We start from the raw sequence: 16,115 nt of genomic DNA, 5'->3' as shown, positions 1-16,115 counted from the left end.
TATATATATATATATATATATACACACACACACACACACATACTTATAAAAGAATTGGTTGGGGCGTGAGTCCCCAACCCACTCTATGGGCTCAACCCCCGCTTGGTCTAGGGGCGATCGAGTGTGCAAATAATTTGAGTAACACCCTCGGCTTAAGGCGACACTGCGCCACCAGAGGATTCGAACCAGGGATTTGAGGAGGCTTATGACGTTTTAAAGAGGTTGTTCTAATCGATTCTCGTATTTTCAAAAATTAAAATATCACTTTCCAAATTTATATATATATATATATATATATATATACATACATATATTACATATACAGACATACATACATACATATGTACAGATATATAAATATTTCAAATCACCTTATATTTTTCTCAAATATCTAAGCTTTTATATTTAAATCAATTTTTATAACACTTATATTTTTTTTTTATTTCTTGCACATTATTATTTTATCGCCAATTTTTTTATTTATAGAAAATTTTTCTTTTTATTATCCAAATAAATCTTGTCACTTGTTTAATATTGTTTGTTATTTCTTCTACCTAAAATTTGCTTCTTCATGAACCTAACAAATCTTAAAGTTTAGTCATAAAAATAATTTTATTTATGTTATTTGAGTGTCGCATTATAATTTGATGACAATAATGTCCAGCACTTTTTATCTTACAACTCTTCAAATTGAAATTTAGTACTAATAATCGATGTTGTACTTAATTTCTCACTTGAAATGATCTTACTATGTTTACATTTTCGACAATCTCTTCTTCTCATAAGAAAATAATTAATTTGTATTTTATTATATTCATTCTTATAAGTAATAATATGCTCCTCTTTTTTAAATAAAGTATTAGCAATAACAAAATAATATGCTAAATCAAAATCTAATATGACTATACCTTCTTCGTTAATCACTCCAAATCGGTCACAATGAATATTTTAAAATATTCTTCCACTTTACCAACATGTCCATTTAAATCTCTTCTAATAAAAGTTCTTTCTTCAAGAAGTATCATTTGTATTAATTATTGTAAGTCATTCGAGAATTTTTCTTTAGAACTTATATTCAAATCAACAACAATCTTAGAAGTTATAATTCGATCTCAAAATATTTTTAATTTTTTACAACATTATCTTTCAAACTTCTATCAATATTTATACCTACATTATTTCTAATGTGACTCCAAACTGAATACCAAAATTTAAAACTTAGCAATCAATCTATTTTATTTTTTTCTCCCACTAATTTTATTTCTTAAATACATAAGATATTTATTTTCCTATGAACTATAACATCAACTAATTCCATAAATTTACATATAAGAATACATATATTCCAAGTTCCTATCATAATATTAATTTCATGGACTACTCCACCCGTATCTATCCATAATATTTAATTTAATACTAAAAATTTTAAAAAATAATAATATTAATGAAAAGTATTTCGAATAAATATTTTATGAAAATGTATTAAAATCTTATGCAAAAATCAACTAGAATATATGACATAAGCATAAAAATCAACTCTATATAATTACTAGTAAAATTAATATATATTATATAATTTCAAAATTAGATAGATACCCCTCAAAACTAACACACACACTCTCTCTCTCTCATCCAATTTTTAAATTCTATCTAAATTATCAAAATTTATAAAACAAACCCCCACCCTTTTATTTCCATTTTCATCAAATTCACAATAATTTTATTGTTGCATCTGTAAAATCATCAATTCATGAGTTAAAAAAAAAAAATAGCCTGAAGCCTAATCTTATAAATAGCAAAGTTTCAAGTGCCATGCATTTAATCTCCCATATTTAAATTTCAACCATTTATTACCAACACACACTCAAAACATTCACCCCACAAACACAGTCTAAACCTCTACATTCCTAATAGATATTATTCATTCTTGAAGCATTAAATGCAGAAATTAACCCAAAAAGTAACTCAACTGATTAACTTTAGTCCCAACAAACTGCTTCTCTAAACCTCTAAAATCACACAAAAAGTTCTCCCACAGACCAAATAAACAATTTATTCTTTTTCGCCATCATCTTCAGCCTCACAAACTCCAAATCTGGTAAATTGCTTAATAACCGCCCTGTATAAAGGCATTCAGGCGATTGAGCTCCTCCCTGTGCTCCCTCACAACAGCTCGAACCACATCGCCGATGGAAACCATGCCGACCATCTTCTTGTCGTCGATCACCGGGATGTGCCGAATTCGATTATCTGACAAAAAACAACAGATCTGATGAGCTGTTTCTGAATGAATCAGAAGTGATTTATTCAAGTATGGAGTTGGGATAGCAAAAACCTGTCATGAGCTGCATGGCCTTCAGGACTTTGGTGTCTGGTGTAACTGTGATCAGCTTATTCTGTGGAAACAAAAACAAGCTACAGATGAGAAGCAGCCTAAGCTTACGGTAAAGGTAGATTTACATACATACCACCCAATTCTTATGTATTTACATATAACACCTTAGCTTCCATTTTCACACACATACCACCTTACCTATGCATGAAAAGGAGTATTTCACCTTCTAGAAGTTGAAATGAAGGTATTTTTATGTGATATGTAAGATTTGAGCGGTATAAAAGCAAAAAGTAAAATTTAGGTGTTAGATATGTAAAGTTTAATCATGGTCAGCATTTAAAGGTGTAATTGAGTAGTCAACTCATGAGATGGCTTTGACTTGACTTGATAAATGGCACATGAGCTGAGATGGATGAGCAAACAAACCAAAGCTTGAGCTAGCCCAACTCAACTCGTCATGACATGGCTCGCTTTGAAAGATGTTAATAAAAAAATGTACTAAATATACTAAGATTTAAGAGTTTAAATATAAAATGGGGGATTTACATACATATCATAGAATTTTTTGAATTTACATATGTAACCCCTAAACTTTGATATTTACACACATAACACTATGAATGTTAAAAATCACATTAAAAAATACTATAATTATTAACTTTTTAAGGTGAAATACAAATTTTCATGCATGATTTTTGACGTGAGTACGACACTATGGTGTTAAAAATGTAAATATCTAATTTTAGGTGTTAGACAAGGAAATAAATAAAACTCTTGTTGTATGTGTGTAAATATATATATAGTATTATCTCAACAATTATTACTTGTTATTTCTCCTCTAACTTATATTTTTTTATTATTTTATTATAAAGCTTGCATGAATTGAAACAATTTCGTTGTTTTAAAATAAAAGAGCTGGCTCACACTTATACCATTATATGAACTTGAGCTCAAACTCAATTAATTAGTTAAATTCATGCTTAAGCTAGAAGTGCAGAGACTCCACTCAACTCATTTAAACTCCTACATGGAATGAGGTGAATAATTCAACAAAATCTATCTGAAGAGTCAAACTTATAGTATGAGTACCTCTTCAGTCATGATGTCCCCAACTTTCGTGCTTTTTGATGATCTTCCTTGAACAATAATTTTCCGAAGATAATCTGTAATAAATCAACCAAATGATTATGATACAGTTGAACATACTGCTGTCTAGGATGGTGAAATAAACTTAAGTGAAAAAAAAAAAAAATTTTTGACGCATCCAGTGGGTCAAAAATCAAGCAGATATTGATTGTCACAATCATGGTGAGTTTTAAATGTTGGAAAAAGTCTGTACTCAATATTTCCGAAAATGTAATATTTTAGAAAAGGACCAAAAGGAAGAGCTGCTAAAAAAATATAGCCCCAGAAATGTTACGAACTCTTTATGATTTGTTTGTGTTTCTGAAGGAATTATTGTGATATAACCCTGAATGCTTTACGTGGCTTTTGTGCATTTGTGGAAGTATAAAGCATAACTTATAAGTGTCGTGAAATTTAGGGTGAAGAAAACAAGTCTAGAAGGAGAACACAGATTTAACGAGGTTCGGCAAAGATGCCTACATCATCGGGAGTAAAGCGGTGAATTCATTATTTCAGAGTAGTTACAAACTCATAGGGTTACACATCTATTTATAGATAAAATTCACAAATAATTACAAACACGCTCTCGCTCCCCACAACCCACTAATCCAAGAAACACACATCTTCACACCAAGAGACACACCTCTTCATTCCAGGAGACACACCTCTTCAAATCCAAGAAACTCCAAATTCGTTGTATATGAGTCATACCTAACAATTCTCCACCTTGGCGAATATCCAGCACCTTAGAAAAAAATCTTCACCTTGCAAATATCCAGTCCCTTAGAAGAAAAAATCATGAAGTTTCTTACACCAAAGTGGGTTGGGCAAACATGCCAACTAACAACTGCAAACATTCAACGAGTTCATGTAACGCAAAAACTTGTTGAAAATATCTAGTTTGGTTAACTTTCCTGCAGCATTTTCATCATGTGATCCGACAGAGTGAACTTCACCTACAACTGTACTCCCCAACAGTTTATAGATATTACCATCAGGTTTCATAGTTCGCAATGTCTTCAAAATTGCTTATTGTGCCAACAATCGAAGTTCCTCGTTTCATCGAACTTCATTATCCCGAATTTTGCACCAGACTGTCATTTGAAATTAATCCTCCAGTAAACTTTTACTTGTCTTGTATTAAAACAAAACACATCACAAATAAATTCAAATAAACCTGAAATTTTCTCTGTCAAGTGCAGCAATTTTCCCACAGTTTTCTGTGATTCGTGAATCAAATTTTTCACATGAATCACATTTCCTGTTCGCACAAAAATTCGGCTGAAATACTGTCGACACCAGCCAAACTCCACCTGTCACAATTTCTCCTGCGATAAACTTGCGAACTACGCTGACCGAGCACCACCGTCGCAATTGTACCTGCCGCAACTCCTCCTGCGACAAACTTGCGAACTCCTCTAGCTGCGCATTACCTGTCGCAATTGCACTTGCCGCAACTCTTGCGACAAAATTGCAAACTTCGCTGGCCGCGGACCCCCCTTTTTCCCACCGCCCCCTGCCGCAACTCTACCTCTACCTGCGACAAACTTACGAACTCCGTTGGCCGAGCACTGCCTGTTGCAACTGCACCTGCCGCAACCCTACCTCTACCTGCGACAAACTTGCGAACTCCGCTGGCCGAGAACCACCTGTCAGAACTCTACATACGGCAAACTTGCAAACTTCGTTGGTCGAGCACTACCCATCGCGACTGCACCTACCGCAACTCTACCTGCGACAAACTTGCGAACTCCGATGGTTGAGCACCACCTGTCGCAACTGCACCTGTAGCAACTCCTGCGACTGGCCGAACTCCTCTGTTCCTCTGTTCGCAAAACGAGGTTCTTGTTCACGACAACTGCACGCGAACTCCTGTTCACGAACTCCACCTCGATGAATGCCGCAAAAGTTTGTGATATGTCGCGCCTCGAAGCCTCGACACCGCCTCTACCACGAACTCGTCGAACTGCAGCAGCCCTTTATTCGAATTGCCTCGCACATGTTCGTTCCCGTGAGCCCCCTTGTCTTGCGAACAGTCCGCAAAATTTGTGTACTCATGTTTGCCACTGAACTCCTCTTCTCTATGAAACTGGCTCCGCTCCTTCTCGCTGCGCTGCTCTCGCGCGTCACTCTAGCAAAATAATTTGCTTCCAAGATTCTTCGTCCATCAGCACAGCACAGTTTCCTCTAGCATAAATGAAAGAATTCTTTCCTTCCTTGCCATTGCCTGCAGCCCCAGAAAATCCAGATAGGAATCAAAGATTCCTTTAGTCCTTCCCTTCCTCCAAAAGAATATTCCTCTGTGAAAGATTCCTTGATCCCTTCCTTTTGGTTCGCCCAGAACTGTTGTAACTACCTCCCTGAAACTGCAGACTCTTCCTCCTCTGCGAATCCTCTGCAACCCACGAAATCTCTCCCGCGAGTAACTCCTTCGCAGACAATCTTCCTTCTATAACGACTCCCTCGCGATCTGTCCGAACCGAAGACCTTTCCTACAACGATTCGCCCTTTGCCTCGCTAAAACTGTCGTAAATCCTTCTCCTGTTGTTCTTGCGTCGAAGCCCTGCCAAAGAAACAGACGGAAACCACCGCAGAATCTTCCTTCACGAATGTCGTCCGTGACTTCCTACAATATTCTGCGATTCCTCGCTAGACTCCTCCAAGCCGAATGCCTGTCACGGAAGAAGCCCTACCTGTCGAAGATCACCTCTGCCTCACAAACTGATGCCTGTCGCAGAACCCTCGCAAGCCTGGGTCGAACCTTCGTCGAACTCCCGCACGCGACTCACAGATTCTGGTCGCAGTCGAACTCCTTGTCGCGATTCTTCTCTTTCGCGAACTCTCGCTTCGCCTGTTTGTTCGTTCGGCTGTCGCAGAAAGCAGGAACTACTCACGACCTCCTCGTCGAACTTCCTGTCAGGTCGCACACGATCTGATTTGCGCGAACGATCGTACCGATCGCGAATGATCGGGCCTGCAAAAGGAACTGCCGCAGTTCTTCCTGAAATCAGAACTGTCGAACTTCTCCTTCGCCAACTCTTCCCGTTTGCCACGAATCGCAAATGCCGCGAACTCCTCTGGCAGACACTGTCATGATTCTTCTGGCAAAACCAAACTCCTCTAAGAAACTGTCGCAAACCGCCGAACCAAAACGTTCTTCTTCCTCATTCTTCCTGCGCTGATCTCCGCCCTAGAACCTTTCTCTGATACCAATTGTTGTGAAATTTAGGGCGAATAAAACAAGTCCAGAAGAAGAACACAGATTTAACGAGGTTCGGCAAAGCTGCCTACATCATCGGGAGCAGAGCAGCGATTTCACTATTTCAGAGGAGTTACATACCCATAGGGTTACACATCTATTTATAGATAAAACCCACATATAATTACAAACACGCCCTCGCTCCCCCCAACCCACTAATCTAAGAGACACACCTCTTCACACCAAAAGACACAACTCTTCATTCTAGGAGACGCATCTCTCCAAATCCAAGAGACTTCAAATTACTGGTATATGAGTCATACCTAACAATAAGCACAGATTTGCATTTCAAATAAGTTCATTCCCGGAAAAGTTAGATAATTTTGTGAACAAAAGCATATGCTTAGAAAACTTGCCATTGGTTATAGTGGACCAATTACCCCACAAAGTGGACATAAATTTTGAGTTGTTATTATGTGTTGCATATTTAAGTTATTTCTTTTATCTCATAAGTCATTATTTTTTCAGTGTTATAATCTGTCATTAAATTTGTTTACAATTTATTAGCAGCACGTTAGTTGTTAGTAGTTTGTTTAGCGAATTGGTAGTAGTTTTTTGTTTCTTTCATTTATGAAATGGAAGTTTGGATCATGTAAGATATGCTGGCATTAACTATATCTATTTAATGGGACGTATAATCCTTAGGGTATTTTAAGATTAGATAATAATTTAGAAAAAAATCTTTAAAGGAAGCAGTATGTCTGATACCCAATGAATTAAATTTGTTAAAATAAAAGCAACGAGCCTTAAAAAATTATTTTAGTGAAGAGTTGCCAAATACGTATTCTTCAGTAATAGAGATTAATAGCTTGATGCTCAATTATAGTCATTAATTTCTGTAAAAAAGCCATGTAATTTTCAAATGAAATGATCGTCATTTTCTGATGTTCATTAAAAGTGGTCAGATATTTGTCATGACCTTCATATTTTATGCCCTACGAATTTTGTGTTTCTTGAACGAATTTTGTATTTCAAATTAGATTGGCATTAAAAAACCTACAACCTAAGAAGTCCTACGTGAATTTTTAACTCCAAATGGTTGGCTCCAAGACAGGATCTACTAATGCAGCGGTGTTCCCATGGGGTTTCTGATAAAAAGTAAGACAGGTCCTCATTTTCGAAAGGGTAAGTGCAGTACCACTCTCACCGGCCTGAGACATCCCGCAAGAGCCCTGGTAGAAGCGAGTTTGGTAACTCAGAAATAATAACTAATTATATGTAAAATGACCCTGGTTTCTAAGGTTTAGTACTTTATTTTTCCATGAATAAAAGGGGGACTCAATGTTATTTTAGCTATGGAAAAAAATTGGACAAGTCATACATGAAAAACAGTCATAAATAAGCATTTCAAGCATAAAGTTCTGTTTATAAAAAATTCACATTAGTAGAAGACTTATGACACCTCTTTCTGTGATGATTCCAGCAATTGCTTCATCTGCTCCAGGCTTTAGCACCACCAAAGCTCCCACATTGTGCTGCGTCATCTGAAATTGGACAAAAGCTGGTTATCTCTTTACAAGACAATGAAAAATATTTCAAACGGTAATTCTTCACTAATTAAGACATGCATAGAACTCTTTTGCAGACTTAGAGAATAGAAATATGCTCTTACAGATTTCACAGCATCGTATACAGTGTCATCTGTAGAGCACCATAGCCAGGAGCCATCAGCACCTTTACCTTTGGCATTCAATACATCTGCAATTTTGGTGCTCTCAAATCCATGTTCTTCGAGTTTAGAAGCAGAAATTGATTCAGAGCGTGAAAACACAACAGATCGGGCGGCTGGAGCTATGACACGTACATGCTTCAAAATAGTGTATTTGAGCACATTTCCATGTATACATATTGCCTGGAACAACCCTTGCATTCTTCCTGCCTGATGATAGTCCATATGTCAGCTTGGATTTTAAAATGATTGAATAAAAAAATGTCTTCTCAGATTTTACTGCAAATATGGCCATTGGAACACTGCTTAAAAGGTAAACTTGTTAGGAGAAGCTTATCGTTAGGTTTATAGAGCTGGGAAAATAAAGCATTCGAGAAAAATTAGAAATTTCAAAAAGATGTCCTTCGTTAGATTTTCAGCATGTATAAATTGACTTGGGTATTTTTGGGGCAGCTTTCTCACTGCGGTACTTCTCAGCCCCTACAGTTGCCTTTGAGTGTAGTTTTTTTACTGCTTTCTAGAAATTTTTATGGTGAGAGCCGCTATTTACAATAAGATTAAAATGTGATAACTATATAAAAGCTGATATTTCAATATAATAAATATATATTTTAAATACCCAGAGCAGCATTCAGTGCATGCACGTGATGATGTTAAAAAACTTCCACTTGATAGTAGAAACTTGACAGCTGCGGAAAATTCTTACAAGAGCGAGATATTGTTTAGTCATGTAGAGTTTTGGGTTCAAGCTCAATCAGATGGATCAAAATAAATTGCGAAAAAATACCAAGTGGTTATCCCTAATCCATAAGCTAAAGTGTTTGGATTGAAAATGAGTTTAACCACAAATGTATACTGCCCGTTTTAGTCCCTCTTTAGTTCACTCTATAACAAGAGATAACAAATCCAGGTGTCGATTCACATGATTCTTAGGAAAGCTGCTATCTTAATGTGTGGGTATCTTAGTCAATTAAAGAGTTTGTTACGATTCATGTAGTAGCATGATATTGTCTTTTGGAACAGCACGGTACATCAAACTGGCAGAACATCGCTCTGGGCATAAATTTTAAATGTTAAGAATTTAATGTTCAAAGAATTTTGAACTCACTTATCCCAAACTACAATGTGATAGCACTCAGGGCATCCAACATGATTAGTGAAGATAAGAAAAGATATGGATGAATGAAAAGTACTTGCAACCACACACTTTGCTTGATGGGGAGGCTTTGATAAAGTTATTGGAGGCGTCAACTACAGAAAGTTTATGGCTTAATATGTAATCATTGTTCAAGACCAGCAGCTTCTCCGATAAACTCTATCAGAAGTAAATGTTGTTTTAATTATGCAAACAAGAAATTAGTAAATTCTGTTAAATATGAAACAATTTAGTTTCAGATATTTATGATTTGAAAATGTTGTTGAGATTACTGATGATAAGAAATATATTTTATTACTCTCTATCTTACAGGCGCTATTGTGACACCATATCATATGAAAGAGACACCATCAATTAAAAAGATTCAAGGAACTCACAAAATATGTGATTTCCAAGTTTGACACGTCGATGAAGAAAAGTAAGATTAGAGATTATTCGTTAGGAGACTACTAAATAAATTATCATTCTTTAAAGATAACAGCAAAAATAAGACATGTTTCTATTACAAGAGACGGGTACACCTTAAAAAAAAAAAGATACCATGGCATTGAAGAAAAAGAAAATATAAGTAAAACCCATGAAGAGAACATGATGGCAAAGCAAAGAGAATTTATATTGTTTCTACTGATGCTCTTTCGATAATAATAGGTTATAGGTAAGGTGATTAGTGGGTACTTTACTAAGCGTGTTCTTTTCAAAAATGCCATAAGATCATTTTTTGAGTAGGATTGTTTGTCAAGGCACTAATTGTATTACATGCATGATTGCCAGACTATGACTTTTGCAAGGATAATAAATTACCTAATCAAGAGTGGACTGTATACCTTTGGGTGTTCCGAGTGATGCAAGGTATACCATACATATTTCTTGAGTATATTGAATAGAATTCAGAGAGCTACAAAAATCTCTTGCAGGTTTTCTGTACATGTGCACCACATAGCATTGGGCACTCATAGGACTTTAGTGCTCAACTTAAAGAGAATTCATGGAAGAGATCCATTTTTGTGACAACATTGGTCAATCAGGTGGACAGGGTGTCTCGGATTAGATTGGGATATGAATAACCAACTTTATTGCCATGTCATCTAAAAAATCACGCCTTCTTAGACCATGTAGGATTAATCTCGAGAATACCCATTTGAAATTTGTGCAAGCTAGTCATCACTCTTGGTATTCATTCTTGGCTTCTAGTATCTATATGAAATTTGTTTGATATAGGGCTTAGATCAAGTAATATAGAGGTTTCTCTTAGTTCCCCATATAATCTCTCAAATCTAGTTTATCTGCAGGAATGGTGGCCTCAAACAAAGCACGCCAAAAAGATGAAAAATTTTGTGAAGGTAAAATCTTTGTTTGAGATTCTGGAGATTTCTTCGCCTTCTTAGAGGTTTTTTGGCAACTTTTAGGATTAAATACTGTAAATTTGGATTTAGTAAATCCTAAAATGGTTAAATCTTAAAAACTTTTTACAGTGGATTTAAATTATGTTAAATCATGTGAAGTTGTTTGGCAAACTTGGCGAAAATTTAAAGTTTATTAGGTTTGTTAGAATAAAAAAACGTAAGTATGCTTTCATTTTTTCATGACTACAATTAAATTTAATTATTAAATCTAATTACATTAAATTTAATTGTTATTCCTAATTATGCTAATCAGACCTTAACTATTTATTAAACTAACCGATTATTATTGAAAATTTTGTCAAACTAATTCTTTATTAAGCAATATTTAACATCTCTTATTTAATAATTAATTATTTTTTTATTATACTAATTAACAGATACTTAAAATTTTATTAAATTGAGTTTTAATATGTAACTTATTTTTATTAATTAATTATTAAATAATTACATATAAATTCATCTAATTATAACTTATTTGATAATATATCAATTAATTATTATTTATGAATAATTAAATTAAATCGATAAACCTATCTTCCCCTTCCCTCCCTCTCTCATGCACTAAATCCTTGTCTAGCTGCCGCACCCTCCCGTTTTCGCCCAAAACCATGACGCAATTAGAGCTACCTAGAGAAACATCGACGGAATCGAGGCATACACAGACCATTGAAACTCCAACCTTTCTCCTCCTCCTGCAGAGCCCCTACCTGAAACCATTGAGGAATATGATGATCTTCATGTTCATGCAAGTTCGAGCAAGACCATTTTCTTTCACGCATTCCCGGATTTACTAAATCTGTTGAACAACCAAATTTATTAAATCTGAGATTTAAGTCGAAAATAGGCGAAATCCGAATTTAGTAAATCCTAAAATTTGATTTGTTCAAGTGACCGATTGGCGAGATTTAGCTTAAATCCTGGTTAAATCCTTCTTTCAATCCTTGACTAGACAGCCCCTTCGAGTGTACTTAGACCCTTCAAAATTAGAAAAGCTGGCTAGTGCTAATGTTTTATGGACGTTTGTTAGTGGATTATATTCAATGGTATATTTTCTCCTCTTATGTCATAGCTTCTGGCAAATCATACTTCATCCCATTAACACTCCCGCGGAAAGTAAATCTTCTTTTTGACGCCTCTTCGTACTATGCCTTACAATTAAAATAGCTACAAAATGATCATCTTATAAAAACTTAAACCACATAGATTTTAAAAGCAGATATCATTACATTTGGATCTGTTCAACTAGCTCTTTAAAAAACATACTATGGCTTCTTTGTCGAGTTGCACCAGTGTCATGCTCCACTTTTTGTACTTTGCTAATTATCCAACCCAGCTTTCTATATGATCCACAGCCACAAATCCACCTCTCATCATTATTATTATCATTACACAAAAATTTTGTTGTATGCTGAAAGATTCATAGTGACAGAATGATAATTTAATATTTCAGCATTTTACAAAAATCCAACACACACAAATAATAGAAAAGTATGAAGAAGAGAAACACATTTTTTTTTATATGGAAAAATCTTAGAGGGAGAAACCCATTGAGTCTAGCCCAGTCAAAGTAATCCACTAGGTGATTATATATACATAGATTCACTTTTCTTTTGAAGTAAAAAAGATAAAAGTACAATATTGATAATCACAAATGCACGACAATATTTTAACTTTAATATTAATAATTATGCTACAACAAATGTAGTTTTCAATGATAATAGCGATACTGGGTTGTAAAGATTGAAGTTGATTACTACAAATGAAGTGGTTTGCCTCAAACATTATAGATGGTTGTTGCGATAGCATTATCCTATCGTAGAGACCGTGGTTGAAAGTCGTAATAGGAGTTGATCACATAGACTGTAATTGATATCTTCATAAGGGTCAGTCGGTTAAGAAGGCCGTAGTGAGAGATTACAATAACAACAACCGCTCATGTAGAACGTAGTAAGCAGTTACGTAGCAACTGATCAAATAAGGCGTAGCAGATAGCTGTAAGAGCATCAGTTGGCTACAAAGACCATAGTGGAGTGTTGTAATGGCAACAGTTGGTGATGTAAGGCATAAAAGTTGGCCATAAAAGTCATTGAGCTACATCAATTGATGATAACAATCCTTTCTCGAGTTTGCTATTACACCAGAGACGACACTTATCGGTATATGACATGCGATAAAAACTTCAAAAGTTCTGAAAAAGTCATTGTATTCTGAGTACAATGATTGTAAATAGTTGTCGTCAGAGTTATGTCAGATCTTCAATATGTCGTTATTCATTAATTTGTATTTGGAATACGTCATTACATAATATTCAGGGGCGTTGTTACACTATATTCAGAGTACGTCGTAACAAAGTATTCAAGATGCACTGTTACACAGTATTCAAGATGCGTTCTTATACTGTATTTATAGTATGTCGTTACACCATATTCAGGATACATCGTTATATCATATTCATCGTATGTTACTACACAGTATTCAACATGTATTTTTACACCTTATTTAGCGTACGTGTTCTACTATATTCATGGAGCATTGTTACACCATATTCAAGGTCGCACTCACATCGTATTCAGGGTACATCATTATATCGTATTCAAGGTGGGTCGTTACAAAGTATTAAGGGTGCATCGTTACACCGTATTCAAAGTGCGTTGTTACAAAATACTTAAAGTGCGTTGTTACGTCATATTCAATGTGCATCGTTACACCGCATTCGAGGTATGTTGCTACATTATATTCAGCATATGCAATCACACCATATTTAGTGTGTCGATGCAACGTATTTAAGGTGTGTCGCTGCACCGTATTCAGAATGCGTCGCTGCACCGTATTCAGAATGCGTCGTTACAAAGTAACCAGAGTGTGTCGCTACACCATATATAGAGTGTGTTGCTACATCATATTTAGGGTGCACTGCTACACTGCATTCAAACTGTGTCGTGCAACCATATTGCGCATCGTTACTCCGTCGGGTACTTTGCTACTCTGCAATGTGCATTTTTACTCTACAGTGTACTTCGTTGCTCCGCAAAGTCCACCGATGAAGGAGAGTAGGTGATCTCCAGAGGTGGTCGCCAACGACCGGCGGTGGACAACGACGGTTGGAGGGCAGCGAGCGATGGTCGGTAGCTACGGAGGTCAGGAGCTATCGTCGGATCTTCAGTTCAGAACGACTCTGAAATTCAATTCATTCATCTCCTTCATCCCTCCCACTCTAGATGAAGAGATGGGTCTATTTATAGACCTTAGAAGAGGGCTTGATCGTAATTTGGCAAATAACCAATATATCCACTCAATCAAACGACCCTCATTGATTCTTGTCGATCATAGGAAATTTTTTTATGATCTTATGGCCTTAATGACCTCGAAATCGGGTGATCTTGGGCCCATTAAATTTCACTCATTGAGACACTAAATTTGATTATGAGTACGTCAACTTTGAAATTCATTTGACTCTCTAATTAATCACTCAAAGCCTCCAAATGTAGTTTAATGGCTTGATTCGGGTATGATTGAACTTGGATTGGATCAATTTTTGTGCTAGTAGGTTCACCTCATCAAGCCGATCAGTTTGACTATAAGTTTGTTGAAATCAGAGCTCTAGAATATTTTAAATTTGGATCGATTCATTTTTTGCTAAAAAAAATGCCTTGAGATTCGGGTCAACTCCCCAAGATTCGTGCCAAATCATCAAATTTGTTGATGGCACATCAAATTTAAGTTTTGAATTCCATCTGGATCTGTCTCGAACTAGATCAACGGAAACTGAAATACTTAAACGATAACTAGCCTCCAGTAACACAGATTAACTGTCAAAACAAACTAATAAACCAGATAAAAGTACCCACCAACCACCCAGTAGTGACAAAAAACATAACCTAATCATGCCGTTGCACAAGCAAACTCTACACCCCAAACAAGCTCAAAGATCGACGCATGCAACTTTCCAATCTAATCCACAGTTGTAACTAACACCACAGGAAATCCAATCAATAGCTTAATGGAATCTACCGGATAAATCTGCAGACAAAAGGCGCGATCCTACAAAAAAGATCAGTAGAAAATACACTCTTGTCGAGAAATACTAGAATTTAGCAAACAGTTGAAGTCAGGGAGATAGATAGTGAGTGCTTAATCCCCTCACCTTCAAGAGAAGTTAGCAGCAGCGGAGGTAGTGGCGGCTGTGGCGGGGAAGTGACGAGGGTTTCGCGGGGGAGACAACCAGACTTATCCACTCACAGCACAGAGCTTGTCGTTTTCTACGGGCGTTACCGTCCACGTACACCTACCTTTTTTTCTTTTTGTTGTGGCACGATGAGCATGTATGTAAATAAAGTAGCTAGACATTAAATAAGTGATTTACATGCATACCACTCAATTCTTATGTATTTATAAATCTAAACGTTAAACTTAAGCTATTTTTTATTTTATTTTTTAAAACTTTAAATAGCAATTTTTTTATGCTATATGAAATTTTAGGATTTTTTATATGAAATTAAAATTTTGGGTGGTATAAATATAAAAAATTAAAATATAGGTGTTACGCATGCGAATACATCAGAAATTGGCGGCATGTATGTAAATGCTGCCCCAAATAATTATTTATTTAATTAAATTATTTAAGAAATTAATACAAACCAAATCATTTCTCCAAGGGCCACTTTTAATCACCAGCATATTTTTTATTTGTTTTAACATGCATAATCGAAAATAAAATAAAAAATGTTAAGAGATCTATTGAATTCTATTGAGACGAGTTTCTTAGTGTTCAAGCATAAAACTTTTAATAATGAATTGAATGTCTTTATTAATTGCGATTACACTCTCAAATAGATGATCTAGCACATGTGGGTTGGGTTATCCTTTTGAGATCAATGGATACAATCACTTCGACAGCGTGGGCTTGATTCGACTACTTTAGTTAATGAGTTCGATTCAACCACTGTGACAAAAGGGCTCGATTCAACTACTTCAATCGGTGGGTTTGATTCAGAAAAATAAGCAAAAATTATTCATATGATTGTATTTTTGTATGCATTTAGTTTGCCGATTCTCTCGACTCTTTGACCGGACTTTCACAAGAAGAACGAGAAAATGAAGTGCTGACATCAAATTTTTTATGTCGCGTGTGTAAGGTGTCAACTTGACTGACTCGAGGTGACCCACTA

The 16,115-nt window shown here is 35.7% G+C and overlaps 1 protein-coding gene across 1 annotated transcript; it reads right to left on the bottom strand.

Annotated features, from left to right (window-relative positions):
* Positions 1 to 1,831: 1,831 nt before the first annotated feature.
* On the bottom strand, positions 1,832 to 15,252 carry LOC110028704 (CBS domain-containing protein CBSX3, mitochondrial-like). The gene is made up of 6 exons (XM_020730669.1): positions 15,092 to 15,252; positions 8,332 to 8,598; positions 8,122 to 8,203; positions 3,425 to 3,498; positions 2,336 to 2,396; positions 1,832 to 2,250 (listed from the first exon to the last, which is right to left on the bottom strand). Exons 2-6 carry the CDS (start codon positions 8,587 to 8,589, stop codon positions 2,108 to 2,110), a joined length of 618 nt encoding a protein of 205 aa, XP_020586328.1. The 5' UTR covers positions 8,590 to 8,598; positions 15,092 to 15,252; the 3' UTR covers positions 1,832 to 2,107.
* Between the last annotated feature and the right edge of the window lie 863 nt (positions 15,253 to 16,115).

The sequence above is a fragment of the Phalaenopsis equestris genome, unplaced genomic scaffold, assembly GCF_001263595.1.
Source record: "Phalaenopsis equestris unplaced genomic scaffold, ASM126359v1 Scaffold000522, whole genome shotgun sequence".
Taxonomy (NCBI): Eukaryota; Viridiplantae; Streptophyta; class Magnoliopsida; order Asparagales; family Orchidaceae; genus Phalaenopsis; species Phalaenopsis equestris.
The sequence above is the reverse complement of the archived record's forward strand: the minus strand, read 5'-3'. Positions and strand labels throughout refer to the sequence as shown.

What these genes read in the sequence shown, in the direction of transcription:
- LOC110028704 (XM_020730669.1), bottom strand. Translation starts at nt 8,589, where the DNA reads ATGCAAGGGTTGTTCCAGGCAATATGTATACATGGAAATGTGCTCAAA. An exon ending in TATACGATGCTGTGAAATCT is followed by an intron (nt 8,204 to 8,331) that starts GTAAGAGCATAT and finishes GTCCAATTTCAG; the next exon opens with ATGACGCAGCACAATGTGGG. An exon ending in GGCCATGCAGCTCATGACAG is followed by an intron (nt 2,251 to 2,335) that starts GTTTTTGCTATC and finishes GTTTTTTGTCAG; the next exon opens with ATAATCGAATTCGGCACATC.